General features: G+C 37.4%; 5 protein-coding genes across 8 annotated transcripts; 2 read left to right on the forward strand and 3 right to left on the reverse strand.

Moving 5' to 3' along the window:
• The first annotated feature begins 128 nt into the window (after positions 1 to 128).
• Positions 129 to 3,055, forward strand: LOC17899789 (E3 ubiquitin-protein ligase CCNB1IP1 homolog). Of its 4 annotated transcripts, none has more exons than XM_023789377.1 (10): positions 129 to 206; positions 301 to 407; positions 1,025 to 1,132; positions 1,232 to 1,304; positions 1,405 to 1,450; positions 1,555 to 1,585; positions 1,798 to 2,053; positions 2,152 to 2,321; positions 2,421 to 2,682; positions 2,776 to 3,055. In XM_023789377.1, exons 3-10 carry the CDS (start codon positions 1,063 to 1,065, stop codon positions 2,780 to 2,782), a joined length of 915 nt encoding a protein of 304 aa, XP_023645145.1. In that variant the 5' UTR covers positions 129 to 206; positions 301 to 407; positions 1,025 to 1,062; the 3' UTR covers positions 2,783 to 3,055. The 4 variants fall into 4 exon arrangements, with proteins under 4 accessions (XP_023645145.1, XP_023645146.1, XP_006305851.1 ...); XM_023789378.1 differs by having other exon boundaries at positions 2,451 to 2,682; XM_006305789.2 differs by lacking the exon at positions 2,776 to 3,055 and having other exon boundaries at positions 2,421 to 2,686.
• LOC17899874 (trifunctional UDP-glucose 4,6-dehydratase/UDP-4-keto-6-deoxy-D-glucose 3,5-epimerase/UDP-4-keto-L-rhamnose-reductase RHM2) lies at positions 2,940 to 5,645 on the reverse strand. The gene is made up of 3 exons (XM_006306885.2): positions 5,483 to 5,645; positions 3,644 to 5,217; positions 2,940 to 3,566 (listed from the first exon to the last, which is right to left on the reverse strand). The coding sequence occupies exons 2-3, from the start codon at positions 5,204 to 5,206 to the stop codon at positions 3,123 to 3,125; spliced, it is 2,007 nt and encodes a 668-aa protein (XP_006306947.1). The 5' UTR covers positions 5,207 to 5,217; positions 5,483 to 5,645; the 3' UTR covers positions 2,940 to 3,122.
• An 889-nt stretch (positions 5,646 to 6,534) lies between these two features.
• Positions 6,535 to 10,482, reverse strand: LOC17900828 (mitogen-activated protein kinase 18). Its single transcript, XM_006306957.2, has 10 exons — positions 10,162 to 10,482; positions 9,479 to 9,887; positions 9,268 to 9,395; positions 9,094 to 9,153; positions 8,595 to 8,744; positions 8,352 to 8,507; positions 8,022 to 8,233; positions 7,790 to 7,891; positions 7,498 to 7,673; positions 6,535 to 7,419 (listed from the first exon to the last, which is right to left on the reverse strand). The coding sequence occupies exons 1-10, from the start codon at positions 10,183 to 10,185 to the stop codon at positions 6,986 to 6,988; spliced, it is 1,851 nt and encodes a 616-aa protein (XP_006307019.1). The 5' UTR covers positions 10,186 to 10,482; the 3' UTR covers positions 6,535 to 6,985.
• Positions 10,483 to 12,246: 1,764 nt separating this feature from the next.
• On the reverse strand, positions 12,247 to 13,871 carry LOC17900407 (fatty-acid-binding protein 3, chloroplastic). The gene is made up of 5 exons (XM_006305413.2): positions 13,558 to 13,871; positions 13,225 to 13,329; positions 12,896 to 13,051; positions 12,597 to 12,811; positions 12,247 to 12,524 (listed from the first exon to the last, which is right to left on the reverse strand). The coding sequence occupies exons 1-5, from the start codon at positions 13,796 to 13,798 to the stop codon at positions 12,366 to 12,368; spliced, it is 876 nt and encodes a 291-aa protein (XP_006305475.1). The 5' UTR covers positions 13,799 to 13,871; the 3' UTR covers positions 12,247 to 12,365.
• A 228-nt stretch (positions 13,872 to 14,099) lies between these two features.
• On the forward strand, positions 14,100 to 16,090 carry LOC17900489 (mitochondrial inner membrane protease subunit 1). Its single transcript, XM_006305661.2, has 4 exons — positions 14,100 to 14,278; positions 14,373 to 14,597; positions 15,485 to 15,595; positions 15,705 to 16,090. The coding sequence occupies exons 1-4, from the start codon at positions 14,144 to 14,146 to the stop codon at positions 15,738 to 15,740; spliced, it is 507 nt and encodes a 168-aa protein (XP_006305723.1). The 5' UTR covers positions 14,100 to 14,143; the 3' UTR covers positions 15,741 to 16,090.
• Positions 16,091 to 16,794: the final 704 nt, after the last annotated feature.

The raw sequence follows: 16,794 nt of genomic DNA on the forward strand, positions 1-16,794 counted from the left end.
TCAGGCTAGTACCAAGTTACAAAATAAGGCGCGACGTTGTTTCTAATCATAAAAATATTAAATAAGCCTTAAAAGCAGCACGACATCGTTTGGTATGATATTATTTGCTAACAACGGTGCTAAAGTCATTTTTTCTACTGCTCATTATTTCTGGAAATTTGAAATCGTTGTTTCTCGCGCCGCCATTGAAATCAAGAGGGAGGGAGGTTACGATCCTTGTCATTCTTGTGTTTTCTCTCGGATTTGCATCTGCTTCTTCTTCATTTTACGATTTTTGAGATCCTTCGCTGTGGTTTTTAGTGGTGTTCATCAGATTCCGGCAGATCGGTTAGCTCAATCGCCGTCAATTTGTTGTTCTTCCTCACTCTGTGCGACGCGTTCTCTTTATCGCTCTGTCAAAATCGCAGGTAGATTCTTCAATTGCTTCTTAGATCTTCACATTCCTGATATGAATTTCGCGTTTAGACCTAAGATTTTGTTCCAATTTCGAGGTTTGTGTCAATCTGAACTTGTAGAAATCAGTAAACATATTGTCTCCGATTCGGTAGAAAACTCCCATAGATTAGTCGGCATCTGTTACGTCGATTTCATCTCTGTGTTCTGGAATCCCTAATTTCGGGTCTTATGCAAGTCAAACAGTTTGCAAATCTTCAAAATCGGCTTCGTAATCTCTACTTCGCGATGGTTTTTAGCACATCTCTGGAATCTGTGCAGATAGTGCCCAATTTCTAGGGATTTCGTTTTCGTTTATATGTCTTCCTGATCTTAGATTATCAAGGTGCCTGTAAGTTTTGGAACTGGTTTCCATCGCTTTGTATTTCCATCAACAAGTTGTACCAATTCGTGTTTGCAATGTAACAGTTTTCAGCATTTAGAATGACTGTAGCTTAGTCAAAATCTGTATAGTGGAAGTTTTGACATGTTGTACCAAATCTTGATCTCAACGAATTTAGTTCTATGGAGAATGGAAGTTTCAATGAGAGTATGATTCTTCAGCTTGTTTGATATGAATTTTAATTTTCAGGTGCTTAGCAGCTTGAGATACTTAAATTAGAGGTTGACATGAGATGCAATGCGTGCTGGAGGGACTTGGAGGGCAGGGCCATTTCCACTACTTGTGGTCACCTATTATGTATTCAATTTACACTTTCCACTTTTCTTATGTGCACCTGTTTGTGTTCCTTAGCAACACTTGTGAGTTTGAATAAGATGACCTTAACACTATGAAAAGGCACTGAAGATGCCAGCAAGATTCTCAGTAATGATGGGGCATGTCCCATTTGTGATCAAGTACTCTCCAAGAGGTAAATCTTCTCTAAGCTACTTGCCTAGTTTCAGTTTAGCCTTATTCGCCTTATTCGCCTTATATTCTACTTGACTGTTTGTCTTTATCTTTCATCTTAGTCTGATGAAACCTGTGGATATCAATCCAAATGAAGAATGGATAAATGTAAGTGTTTTAGCTGGAATACACAAGGATACTATAGCTTTTCTTCTTTTCCAGTTTCCAATATTCCCATCTCACATCTCCTCATTGTTTACCTGTGTTATCAGATGGCGATGGCTGGAATTTCTCCACAAATACGTATCCTTTTCATAAATGTAGTCCATTTCACTCTTCGTAGAGTTCGTCAGTTGCAATAATTTTAATTGAAAAAATGTCCGTCTGTATTTGAAAATCTAAAGTCAAGTGCTATAACTTTATCTATCAACTGACATTGTCATTTGCGTTAGTACCAGTTGGTAAAACAACAGTTTAAGGTTTAAAAGCCTCTTTTTTTCCTTAACTGAATCTAGTGATGAAGAGTGCATACCGAAGTGTAATGTTTTACATTGCCCAAAGGGACTTAGAGATGCAGTACAAGATGAATAGAGTTGTTGCACAGTGTAGACAGAAATGTGAAGGTATGCAAGCAAAATTTAGCGAGAAAATGGAGCAGGTGCATACAGCATACCAGAAGATGGGTAAGAGGTGTCAGATGATGGAGCAAGAGGTAGAAAACTTGACCAAGGATAAGCAAGAGCTCCAAGAAAAGTTCTCTGAGAAATCAAGGTCTGTAACTTAAGATACGTGTATTTGTTTTCCTGGTTCTGTTCCCTATATTAAACTCCACTGTAATAACAAGCTACCTTAATTATTTAAATTACCAGACAGAAGAGGAAGCTTGATGAGATGTATGACCAGCTAAGAAGTGAGTATGAGTCAGTCAAACGTACAGCCATCCAACCAGCAAATAACTTCTACCCGCGACACCAGGAAGCCGATTTTTTCTCAAACCCAGCAGTTAACATGATGGAGAACAGAGAGCCCATTCGCAAAGGTTAATTAACAACACTATTTCTGTGCCTTGAACTTAGTGCTCTTATTATTCTGAGTCTTGTTTAAATATCTCCATATCAAGTTGACTTAATTGGTGCAGACCGGTCGTTTTACTCTCCTGCAACACCAGGACCTAAAGATGAGATATGGCCAGCGAGACAGAATAGTTCAAACTCGGGTCCATTCGACATCTCCACTGACTCACCCGCAATTCCATCAGATCTTGGAAACAGAAGATCAGGAGGAGGACATCCTGTATATGGTGGTGGTGGCCCTTCTAATCCCCAATCAACTCTACGCAACCTTATTCTCTCCCCTATTAAACGCTCTCAGCTCTCTCGTTCCCGCCCTCAACTGTTCACGTAAGCAAACTGTAACCTTAAAAATAGACCAAATTGACATCAGGTACATGGGTTGCTTCTATAATAAAAACTTCTTGTTGCTTCTCTTCTCAGGCTATAGCTTAAGGATCAATCTCAAGTGTCCTGAAATTCCTTGGTGGAAGCCCGAATGGTCACAACCAGTAAGTGACTCTTCGTTTTTATAAGCTGTCTGTCTTAGTAAGTAAAAATCAGAGGGAAAATGTAGAATTTGAACAAAAGAAAAAGTCTCGTCTATATAAATAATAATGGTAAATCATATTTTAGTAGAATCAATATAGTGAAACAGCCTACAAGGATCATAAGACAATGAGTAAAATATAAAAAGATATTTCTGTTGGAAGAAAGGCAAAAAGTAAAAAAAAAAAAAAAAACAGTTTATAGTAAGCACTTGTGGCAAAGAGCGTGATGTTCATGTAGGCTCAGGTTCTCTTGTTTGGTTCAAAGACGTATTTGATCAGTGACTCTTTAATGGATAGCATCTCTGGGAACTCCTTGCTTAGTTTAGATCCATCCATTTCGTTGTTGCTTCGAGCAGCAACAATGACCTTTGCTTGTTCTTCCAGTGTGAAGTTGGACCATTTAAAACCTGGCTCGATGTAGTTCTTGTACATCTCCAGTATCTCGTTGTGGCTCACCACCCCTGGGTTGGTGAAGTTCCATATCCCTCTTAGGTTTCTTTTCGCCATCTCGATGGAAATCGGGAGAAGCTCGTCCAGTACGGTCATGCTGTTTGGGATGTTCACCACTTTGTCGTAGCGTGAGATCTTCGTAATGAAGTTTCTCGGGTTGTTTAGGTCTGAGGAGATTGGCATCCGGACTCTCAAGGTACATACATTGTCAAATTCTCTCAAGAGCTCCTCAACCTGGTAGAAAAAACAGAGTAGTTATGAACAAAGATACTTGTGGTTTTTGAGAATGTTGATAAGGTGTACAATATTACCATGGCTTTGGTTTTCGAGTAGAAAGAACCAAAGAAATTTGGCTTGTCTTCTTCCTTGAAACCAATACCCGAACCCTCAGGATGTGTAGCGTCATACTCAAATATGCAACCTGTGGCGAAGTTCATCATCAAGAGATCATTCTCTCTGCAAACATCAGCTAGAGTCAAAGTACCCGCGACATTTACGCGAATGGTCTCTGGCTTGTGAGATTCACACCAGTCAACATTAGGTCTTCCAGTTAAACCAGCAGCATTAAACACATGAGTAGGTTTGATGCTACGAATGTCCGCAATGAGAGAAGCTCTATCCTCTAAACGTCCTTTCCCATACTCATATGTAATCCCTTGCTTCTCACATAGTTTCCCTAGAAGACCACCAAGCCAACCAGTCTTACCATAAATCAAAAACTTCAAGAAAGCTTTGTCACCGGAACCACCACTCCTAGGTGTTACAACCGTAAATGTCTGGGCCGTATTGCTTGACGCGTCTTTCTTCTCACTAGAGCCATCGGAAAGTCTTCCACCGGGCATCATAAGCATTCTAGGATGAGGAAGCAAAGCTCCAGAAACATCACCCCACCACTCAGGATTCTGAGTGTACCAGTCCATTGTCTTCTTCAATCCATCTTCCCATGCGGTTCGCTCTTCCCATCCCAATTTCTTGAGCTTCTGGTCATCAAGGAAGTACCTTTGATCATTAAAGGGTCGATTCTCCACAAACTGAATGCTTGACTCAGGGTCTTTCCCAAATAGTTTGCAGATGTCTCTGGCCACATCGATCACTCTCCTTTCTCTCTTTGTCCCGATATTGTAGACGTGACCGATTTCTCCTTTGTGAAGAACAACCTCAAACGCCTCGGCAACGTCTTCGCAGTATAAGTAACTCCTGACATTAGATCCATCTCCGTGGATAGGAAGCGGCTTCCCACTCATGGCCAACAACATGAACTTTGGAATCATTTTTTCAGGAAACTGGTTAGGGCCATAAACATTGTTCCCACGAGTTGTAATAACCGGCAATCCATATGATCTACCATAAGCCATCACAAGCATCTCAGCACCAGCCTTAGTGGCTGAGTATGGATTAGTCGGTAGGAGCTGCGAAGCTTCATGGTTCCCTACAGCAGCATCCTCATCGGTTTCTCCATAGACTTCGTCGGTACTGACATGGATAAACCTCCTGATCTGTCCTGTAACTTTACAGGCTTCCAAAAGGACATGAGTACCATAAATATTGTTCTTGGTAAACTCAAAGCTATTACCAAAAGAGTTATCAACATGGGTTTGAGCAGCGAAATGCATAATGGTATCAATGTTCTCAGTGATGAGAAGGTAGTTAACGAGATCATCACTGGCGATATCTCCTTTCACAAACTTGAAATTTGGAGAAGAAAAAGAAGGATCGAGATTCTTCAGATCTGAGCAGTAATCAAGTTTGTCCAAGACAACGATCTTGTAATCAGGATAGCTGCGGATTAACCTGTTGGCAACATGAGAAGCAATGAATCCAGCAGCTCCAGTGATGAGAATGTTCTTTGGCGTATACGTAGTAGTATCATCCATCTTTTTGAAATCTGCAAACAAGAAAAGAACGTCACAACAGCATCATATGGGAGAATTCAGAACGGATCATCATCATATTGAAATGAAAAAGGAAATCAGATCCAGATCCAAATTCAGCAAACAACAGATCTCAGAGTAACAATAGTGATCAACATTTCCGTATGGGATCATAAAGAGAGATCATAAAAGCAGACTCACGTACAACATTTCACAAACTTAGCTTAGAAAGAGAGAGCATTGTAGAAACAGAAATAGAGAGAAACAAGTTTCACGTACCGGAAACAACAATTCAGGTTAGAATCAGAATAACCCAAGAGAAGAAGATCTTAAGAGAGAGGTAGAGAGGTAGAGAAACTTCACACCAAGAATAGAGATAGAGAAAAAAAGGATGAAACGCAAGAAAGAGTAGAGAGGAAGAAGAAGAAGAGGGAATCTACGGTCTACGGTCTGTCTCTCAACACTGCGCCTCTTATATTCCGAGACAGTTACGGAGAACCGTAGGAGTCAATTGACGAATTTACCCTTATCTGTCTTTTGATATTACGGATTTCACGTGAGCCTAGCAGCGTCCGACATTAAACTCCTGTCTTTTTCTTTTTTTCTTTTTTTTTTCCCAACATAAATGTGATTTTTTCTATTGGCTCTCTACCAAAAATAGGACATTTCACATTTCAGTAATTAAAAATAGAATGAAATTTTGATAAGTAATTAACTATATAGAGAAAGAAATCAATGTTTTGTAGTTAGAATATATTTTGTTTATAGTCCCTAACCCTAACAGAATTAATAATAATAATTTTAGGAACAAAATATGATTGTCTTTATTTAGAAGGTTAATTTTGGTACTTAATATATTTTGTTTGTTAATGATGTAACGTACATATATGTCAGCTCAAAAATTTAATTACTTGATTAAAAAGATAACTACATGTCAACCTGAGATTTAATTATTAGTTCAATCAAAAAAAGACCTGAGATCAAACATAACGGATCATTCAATGCTTATTAGATGCTTAATGTCACCGTCACGTAACGAAATTATTGATTTGCTTCCTTTTTAGTTAATACAATTAAATAATAGAACAAATAAACACATATCTCATGCTTATTAAGAAAGTGACTTCGGTTATAAGTAAATGGACCTTTAGTGGGCTAATTTCGAGCCCATAAAATTGGCGGGATAACATTTAATGGCGTCAACAATTCGAAGTTTTGTTGTTGTTGTTAAATATAGTCGTCCTTTCTTTCAACTTTCATTGTAACCATTGAATCAAAAGCTGCCTAATTATAATGTGCAAAAGAGTGGTTTGCGGAGGAGACAAAATCTATGGACCAACGATCTCTTTTATTCACTTCCACATTCTTCGGACTATTGCTGTCTATATCAATCAAATGAAGACCAAATTTTCCAATAATCAAACAGATTCCTCTTTCTTGAATAACAATATAAGACTGATGATGGGACCGATTAAGAAGTTTAAGAAGTATATAATCACCACCATATTCGTCTCCACTGTGAACTACGCTTATGGTAAATTCAAAGATTATGGAGCCGACAAGATAACCGAAACAATCACCGGGACTGACCTGCAATCAGACTAAATAATATCCAAGGGCGATCTTGTTCTCCTGAGTTACAAAACTAGAAAAGTCTTTATTATATCGTTGCAGCGTAGTTCGAATCAGAGCCTGACTGAATAATACTTACATAAAAAACTAGAGAGACCAGAATCATCCGGTTGAGGAAGCTGTGGTTAAAGATCTGTCTGTAAGTTCTGCCTATGATGCTGCTCCGTAACTAACTGTGCCTATGTTCCGGTGTGCTGCTACTGCTACCGCTGCTGCTCCAGCTGGACCAAACTGCGATTGTGCTTGCAACAGCTTAGCATCAATGGCTATTTGTGTGTTGTTGTTGCTTAACTGATCTATCTTCGGGAGCTGTTGTTGGAAATAAGGGTTTGGCTGGTTCATAGTCTCGGCGTCGGTTTGGTTACTCGTAGCAGCTGGCGGTACAGTGGGACTGGATTGAGGGACAGAATTCTGTTGTCTTGGCTGAAAAGAAGAAGCTTCTATGTTTCGACTCCCTGGATTTGTCATGGTGTTTGGCCGGAAGTAGCAGTGTGGAGATGATACCCCGCTTCTGAAATAAGCTTCTTTGAGGTTTCTACCATTCTCATTAGATACAGATGATTCCACAACACGACCTGGTCTACCTGTAATAAGACACCCCAAAACAATTGGTCACTATAACTTTTAGAAAAATATATATACTGATGCGATCGAGGTTTTACCTGATGGTGGTACTCTAGGTGGAGGTCCAATAGATTTAGTTGGATAAGTCGATGTTGATGGATGTCCTGCAGATGCAACTCCATTTCTTGAAGGCTCGAAAGAAACACGTCTATTTTCTGTTGCGCTCAAGTTGGGTTGAATGGTGGAAGGGACTACACTTGAATGAACCGTAGACCTGTCGAAAACAATCATATCCATTAGAAAAGAACCATATGCTATGACGCAACAGAAGGAAGAACAAAAAACAATCATATTATCCACAGTGGACATGCATGGAATGAATAAACTTACCGAGGAAGTGATGCGTGTTTCCTATCGAGAGGTATGACCGGCCCATTTCTGCTGCTATTTTCCTCTAAGTAAGTGAACTGCTGCCTAAGATGTCCAATGGCACTGCAAGTGAAAAAGTCAAACCCTGGATGAAAAGCCAGAAGCAGGCGATTTGACATAAACCCAAAGAGAGAAAGAAAAGAAGAATGTTTCATTTTGCGAAAAATAGGAAAAGGTAGGAAGAAATTAAAACCTCGGGTATACAAAATTAGATCCTTCTGATCCGCTCATATAGTCCTTGAGCAACTGAGGATGGTATTCCAGTATTTCTCTGTATATTAATTCTCTAATGTCATCCTTCGTCAATCTGCGTCTCTCAAATTCAAACTCCATCTTCGAGATTTGCTGACTCGAAGGTTCTCTTTCAACCTTAGAAAGACCCTTGAAGTAAGGATCAGCCAATGCCTATCCAAAAACAGAAAAGATAGCAAAGTAAGCAAAGATACACAAAAGAAGTAAGGCAGCTTTGGAAAGAGGGCGTAACAAGTATCTAATAACAAAGTGACAATGACAGAAGAAAGACCTCTGCAGCAGTGGGTCGGTCCTTTGGATCAAAAGCCAACAGCCTCTGCAAAAGAGGGAGTGCTAAAGGATCTGCTTTGGAGAATTTTTGCGAGAAGGTTACAGGATTTTTCTTCCTCATTTCAGTCAAGTATTTTCTAGCTTTATCATTTCGAACCTGTATCAGTGATACAGATATTAGCTATACAATTCAGTATATGAATATAAATTACAAGTGAATGTGAAGTAGACAAAGAAATCATACTCCAGAAATTGTTTCTGATTTTGGTGTGCCAAGAAGATCAGTTATCAACTCCAACTGATGAACAACACTTTTTCCCGGAAACAATGGCTTCCCTGTTAGTACCTCTGCAAAGATGCAGCCAATGCTCCAAATGTCGATAGCTGGAGTATACTGCAAAATATTATAAACTGTAAATCAGACTGACGAAAAAATAATCCAAAATATGAAGTTCCATACGCAAAACAAAAACACACTCAATGAACATAACCTGATACAAGGTTACCTGATTCACAGATTTTCAACTTCCGGGAGAGTTCAAAGTCATCCCTGAACAAGAATTATTTTAATATCCCACTGGGGCACAACTCTATACTTATTCAAGCACCATCAAATATCAGCTAAATCTTTTAACACTATTTTGCAGATATCTACAGTAAACACTATTCTGTACATAAGACCTAAAAGCATAGACAACTAATGTGCGTTCAAAGACGTATTTCAATCCCACAGTAACACATACCTTTGAAAAGAATGATCCACATAGCTCAGGTGCTCTGTACCATCTTGTGGCAACATAGTCCTGCATCCAATTTAAATAATTCAAGCAAAGGGAAAGGTCAAACACACAAAATTGGAAACAGTTACATAGACGAAGATTAACAGTTAGCAAACAAAAGGTGTCCATGAGGCTAACCGTCCAAAAGACTGTTGTAGGCGTGTCATTGAAGGATACTCTAGCCAATCCAAAGTCACAAACTTTCAACTTGCAGTTTGCATTTGCCAGTATATTCTTTGGCTTAAGGTCACGATGGTAAACATTAGCTACACCCAGTAAGAAAAAATACAGTTAGTTACAACCAGACATGCTGCGGATCTCAGGTCTCAAACAATGAAAGGAATTGCACCTGTATGCATAAACTTCAAAGCACGAAGCATCTGATAAAGGAAAAACTGGTGGTGTTCACGAGTCAAATCATCATTAGCTTTGATAACTTGATGAAGATCTGATTCCATGAGCTCAAACACAACATAAATGTCTCTAAACTCCCTCTTAGAAGGAGGCAGCATAATGCTTTTGATTTCAACTATATCAGGATGCCGTAGAAGCCTAAGAAGCTTCACCTCACGGAGAATCCGAAGCGCATCAGAAATATGCTCGAAGACATCATTAATCTTCTTAATAGCAACTTTCTCTCCAGTATGAGTATCAATAGCTGCGCACACAACTCCATAGCTTCCTTTGCCAATAACTTCCAGAATCCGATATCTGTTAGCATCACCATACTCTGTGAAAAACTCCATCTCTTTCGTCCCCTGGTGAATCTCAAAAGTAGAACAGAACCAAAAAAAAAAAAAAAAACAGAAACTTTATAAGAATACAGTAAGCTTATCCACTCAACAACAAAAACTCGAAGAAACAGAACATTATAATGCTCATGCAAGTAAACCTTTTTGCAATTGGAAAAGGAAACCTTTTTTTTTTTTCAAAACAAAAAAAGGAAAAGACTTTATCCTCTATCCTCTTATAATTTTGAATTTGAGCCAAACTGTGACTGAGAAAGCTAGAGAGAGAGAAGAGACTATTAACCTTCTTCACTTGATTTTGTTGCATCTTCTTCAAATATATCAACTGGAATCTTGCCTAATTGATTCGGCGAACACAAAAGACGGAAATAGAAAACTCAAACCTTCGAACTCACAAAAAAAGTATCAAAGAAAATAGCAAAATTTTCAATCTCAAAAATCTCGATCGGTTTTTCGAAAAATAAAAGTAAAAACCCTAATTTGCTAAAAGGTCCCGAAACCAAACGAACTCAAATTCAAACCCAGTCAGTGAAGAAGACGAGAGAGCAGAGGAAGAAACCAAACAAAAAGAAACCTAGATCCAGCGATCAAAGAAGAAGAAGAAGAGAAATATAGAGAGAGAGAATTTAAAAATCTGAGATTTTTCTTTATTTTATTGTTTTTATTGGGTTGGTTTGAGTTTTTCTAAATTTGAATTAAAAAAAAATAATTACTAATTGAAGCCAATTCTCGTGGGTACTTATTGCGTACGGGTGTGACCAAATCCCAGATGATGAGTGGCAGTTTCGTTATTACAACACAACTCTAAGGATAAAATTTGTATTTGCCTTTCCCTTACTGTGGACGACCTTTTTTTGAAAATGACCCAATTGGTTTAAGTAAAGACACTTGTTGCTGGATTTGGACCGTTTTTTAAATTTTTCTTTGGCTCCGATTTTGACCCCTATCTTATATTTTAATATTCAATTCTAGCCACTCTTTTTCTCATGTGGTCAATTTAACCCCCCACGTGATCGTATAATTTCTCGTACCATTGGAACAAATATTATTCAACATTATCTAACTAGAGATTCTGTATAATCATAACATCTATCAAACAAATAAATTCATATGTAAACAAAGATGATATTATTTGGTCTTAGATTTGGTTTAGTCTAATTTGATAAAGGACGAGACAGTAATACATTTATTCCATGCAACTATGCAAGTATGAAGTATCATCAAGTTGTTAGTCACTTCTCTTAAATTTTTCTGATGATAATACGAAACAAAAAAACAAAAAACAAAAGATTGCAATCCACACATAGGTTATGTCTTAGTCTTTGATAGAAAAATAATTCGTGTGAAAACCTAGAGGTATAGTTGATTATATATTCGCATGTCAATTTAACACAATTTGGCGTTTGTATTTATTGAAAAGACCAAACTTATTATTAAGTGTCTGGTTCATATTTAAAGTTTATCACAAGAGGGGGCAAATCCATCCACAAAAAGGTTCATGATTTATATGTTAATATTTTAGAAAATTATATATATAAAAAAATAATTGTTGTATTTGAGAGGCATTTAAAACATTAAAAAAAAACATATGAGTAAGTTGCAAAGTTGGTCCATTACCTTTAATAATAGAACTCTTGGATTCATAAGCTGCACAAATATCACAAATTTCATATTATATATGACAGTGTTGTAGGGGTTGGTGTCATTTTATATATATTTTAAGGTGTTCAAACTAAAGCTCATCTTTCTGTTTTTTTTTTTATTTATAATAGTAATAATAATTTAAAGAGATGAAATATAAAATGCATTTTCACATGAATGAATCATGCTTTTTGTACATTGTATACTTTAGAGTTTTGACTAGGGAAAGCACAAAATATCTCCACCAAGCTGATTTATTTTGTTTCTTTATTTGTGTGGGTGTTACATTTTATTAAATAAGATGTGAGCCAAATATAAAGATGGGAAAAACAAAAGATATAGTAATGTTGATGAAACATAAAAATTAATAAAGACAAATGCATCATCAATTGTGTGTATAAATTTGTGGTCCACTTAGAGAGGAAGAAAGGAGAAGTTGCATGTGGTAAAGGGCACACACCAAGATAAAGACTCACTTGCTCAACTTGTCCCAAACCAAAACCATATCATTTCATTCATCTTTTCTTGTCTTCCACCACAATCATATTTATTTTCCGTTCTATATATATATGATCTTGACTTACACTTCTACAATTTTAATTCTTTACCTAACTTCCAACTGTTTGACTCACTATTTTGGATTACATGTTACAAAATTAGGGATCAAAACCAATTTTTTTTATTCTTATGCTCTTTATATACATATTGGACTACGTTTCACATGAGATTTCGAGTATTAAATTTGCTCATGTTGGCTAACTTTATATGGTTAGATAACAACATAAAATAGAGATTAACACATTGCAATTTTCATGATACATACAGCTACAATATGATACTTTACGTTCACACAAGGGTCATAGCTAACTGGTTAGCCACTGAAGATTTCAATGTAGGAGAAACTGGAGAATCCCCAAAGAACACATCAAACAGAGCAGATGTAACATTGCCTGACTCGATCGTAGCATCCACATCCGTTGGCAATCCTCCCGTGGAGACAGAAACCTAACCAAAGAACCGACAAATGAGCAAGCAAAACTATTAAGTTTATGTGTAACAACAATTAATTGTGCTTACAAGCATTTTAGAAGGGTTGATCCAGGTCAAGAGTATGACACTTCCTTTGTTGAGAGGTCTGCTTTGGAAGATCCCGCGGAATGTAGAGAGAGCAGTAGTATCCTCAGAAGACGGAGATTTGATTCTCGGTGAAATGGCTTCATCCAATGCATCCCAGAAGGTTTTACCATCAACATCTCTCACGAGAACAATCTGCAAAGATTTCTCTGCTTGATCTGCATTAATGAAAGGAATAAGACTCAGAAGAGAGAGAGATCAATGATGCATGAAGAAAGCTATTATCTTTAGCATTTCATTACCTTGAAAAATGGAACTAAACAGTGATGAATCTTTTTCGATCTCATCGGCAGATCGCCCTTTCCAAGCGCTTAACCCTCTCAGGATAGATTCATTCACATAATAACCCGCAGCATAGACTTTGACACCAATGATGGCAAACTTTTTCTCCCTAAACCCTGATAACATTGATGCATTTTCATATATAGACCCATAAAGGAAGCCTCATACCAAGTGTAGAAGTAATTCATATACACTAGATCCCATAGAGATCTATAATAAAAGCGTTGAGAAAAAAAAGTAGCATTTTTGAAGCTAAAGAGTGCAGATATGATGAAAAGTGAAAACTAACCAGTGCCTAGCAAAGACAACGGGCTAGAACAACCAGGTAATGTCACTGATCTCCGAAACTTCACACTTGTCGCCGTTTCTTCAGCGTATTCGTCTGCATTTCCAACTACCACAAGCAAAACAGAAGAAAATGAAACTGGGTGGGTTAAACATCAAATTGCATTCAAATTTGTTCTTTTTGCTTTTATAAAAATGAGTACTTGCTAACGCCTACACTGTTTCTTCAAGCTCTAAAAGACAGAAGCAAAATGATTGATTAACCCTAAACCCAAAAGCAAACTCAACTACAAATTTTGAAATCAAATTCTGTTTTCTATAAAGGTTCAAACTTTACCCGAAGAAGCGGCGGATTTAACGATGCCACGCGAAATTTCACCACAATGTAGCTTTCTGAGCAAAGCATTGCCGTTTTGACAAGGATGAATCGAACGTTTCCGAAGAGAAGAAACGCAGTTCCCTGTTTGAAGCACTGAAACCCGATTCGAGAACTTCCCGGGAAAATGATGAATGGGTTCAGCATTAGTGCGCAGAGAGACACACATTGCAGTTGGAACCGCAGCAAGAATACCTTCCATTTTCAAAAAGCTCCGGCGATAAATCCTAAGTGTTTTGATCTGTACAAGAAGCAGCTGAAAAACCACTAATTGACTCTGCAAAATTTATACAGATCATCACAAATTCTTTCACTTGTGGCTTTGGCTGTCATTAACGAAGAAAACCTGTCGTTTTCAATGTATGCAACTCTACTACACGACGTTTTCACATTAACAAGTAAAAAACACATTAACAGGTCAAAACTTGGTGTCGTTTTGGGTGTAGAATAAATAACTACATGTCATTTTTAAGTGTTAGTCGAATTGGTTCCTTCTTTCGTCGTCTTCGACCTTTATTCTGCTTCTTCTGACGAGAGAGAGAGAAATATGAGAATGAGAGTGATGAGTTTTCTGAAGCAATGGCGTGGAGCAGCTAAAGAAGCGTTCGAGAATGTATCAATCGTAGCCAAGTTTCTCTGCTTGCTTCATGTCACGGATCGTTATATAATCTCCTCTACTCACGTCTGTAATTGTTTGTAACCAAGCGAATTTGAATCTGTTTATCTCTTTTCGTATTCTCCACGAAATCTAATTTTTGTTTGATTTGGGGTTTTAGGTTCAAGGTCCGAGTATGCTTCCGACGCTTAACCTCACCGGCGATGTTATTTTGGCTGAACATTTATCACACCGGTTCGGTAAGATTGGGCTCGGTGATGTTGTGTTGGTTCGATCTCCGAGAGACCCTAACAGGATGGTGACAAAGAGAATCTTGGGTTTAGAAGGCGATAGACTCACTTTCTCTGCTGACCCATTGGTCGGTGATAACTCCGTCAGCGTTGTGGTATGATCATTGAGCTATCACTCCTTTAAAAACTCAATCTTTTGTTGTAGTTGGTTAAAGTCTTGACTGAATTTTGCAATGTAATCTAGGTTTTAGTGTTTATCTGCGTATGATGATGGTCTAAAAGGTGAGATATTGCTAGAAACTGGATTGATAAAGTCGATTTCAGAGTAGTTATTGTTTTGAGGGCTTAAGATTTTATATGATAGAATGATCAAATTGCTAGGGTTTAAGGTTTTATCTATGTATGATTGATGAGTTGGGACTGTTTAGAAAGGAGGAGTATACTGGCTTCGATTTAAAGTTGAACTCAGAGTAGTGATAGCATTAAGAGTTTAAGGTAATAAAAGAAGATGGAGTTTGCAGATTTATAGGGTTTAAAGGTTTCTGTGTATCACTGATAATGTAGATGGTCTAGAATGCAAAAGTTTGCTGGTTACTGGGTTCGTTGAAATTCGATATCAGAGTAGTTATAGCAATTTATGGTTTAAGGCAACATTCGGTGGAATTTGCAAATTTATGGTTTCGGCTTCAGGATTTCTCTATGTATGATTGATAATCTGAGATGGTGTAGAAGGTAAAAGATTGCTAGTTACTAGTTTCGGTTGAGTCGATTCCATAGTAGTTATAGCATTAAGGGTAAAAGTATGCAATTTGCAAATGTCTATGGCTTAGGGTTTATGGTTTATTTGTATATGATTGATGATTTGAGATGGTCTAAAATGTGAATCATTGCTGGTCTGGTTTCGATTAAAGTCAGACTTGTGAGTAGGTATAAGCATTTAGGCTTTTTGCTGTCTTATTTTATCTGTGCACTACGACCAGTCTCGGTTTTGCAGCTCCAAAGCTTGTCTGATAAAAGGGTTATGTGTTTCCTTCTTTAATAGATTCCAAAAGGTCATGTTTGGATTCAGGGAGATAACTTGTATGCTTCGACTGATTCACGCCATTTTGGACCTATACCTTACAGTCTCATTGAAGGAAAAGCTCTTCTGCGGGTAACTCTTTTCTACTCTGACATTCTTATCTCAAGTTTTTTTAGCTATGAAGTTATTATGAAACAGTGATAACTAATCCTATAAGTAACATATCTGTTTGCTTCTCTAGGTCTGGCCACCGGAATACTTTGGGTCATTGAGATGACGATCATATACATGCATATATATTCAGGCAATCAGGTTGTTTCCCTGCAAGGTGTCGAACGGTTTCTTCTGCAGAATGATGCATCAAGGATCACCCCGGCGATTTTACTGCACTATTTGTTCATATTCATGCTGAGTAATGTAACGTTCAAATTCCGATAAAGTCATGAAAGATGGATAGCCATGGACCTGATATCACTTTTTCTTTTTTTCTTTTCTTTGTCATCGACATCACTTTTTCTTATACCTGCGACTATAATGTTTAAGATTCATATTGTTAGATCGAAAAACTTGATGTTGCATAAAACATCCGAATAACTTTTTGTCGTCTAGTCACATTTGAAGGAACAATCATCAAATCCAGTTGCAAAACAAATATATGTATATTCAATTGATCTATAGCTCTTATAGCACTTGCTTTGGACTCTTGAACGTTGATATGGAGTTTAACTTGGTTTTTCATTTTGGTTAGTTTTTTTTTTTAATTTGAATAAAACATTCATAAATAATGTATTTCTCTTTGACATTAGAAAAGCGGGAAAATGTCATAAAAAACATAAACTTAGGCATGCCTCTTCCCTAGCACCTGCGCTGTTGCGTAAGGTTGCTGCTCAAGTTTCTGTCTATCACATCTGGCGCCAGCGAAACAATGTACTTCACAATGGCACGAGTATCCCTTCCACTTCCATCTTTAAAAGTATTGATAGAGAGGTGCGCAATATCATCTCGGGAAGACGGCATAGGAAAAGGTGGCAGCCTCTTATGCTTGCTTGGCTAGATCATGCTTAATCTTCTCTTTTGTGACTTTATAAGTCTCCTATCTGTAATCTTGTTTTTATTCTTTTTGCCAAGATTACATTTCCTATAGTTAGTGCTCATGTACAACTAAACCTTTCATATTTATGATATTTACAAGTTAGCAAAAAAAAAAAAAAAAAAAAAAAGAATCAACTTTGCATATCAGAAAATGGCATATAAAACATAATAAAAACATCAAATTTGAATGTGGTGAATTAAATTGCCGACTTTAATCTTATAGAAATGTTATGGAAAAA

Source organism: Capsella rubella, unplaced genomic scaffold (genome assembly GCF_000375325.1).
Source record: "Capsella rubella cultivar Monte Gargano unplaced genomic scaffold, Caprub1_0 scaffold_1, whole genome shotgun sequence".
Lineage (NCBI taxonomy): Eukaryota > Viridiplantae > Streptophyta > Magnoliopsida > Brassicales > Brassicaceae > Capsella > Capsella rubella.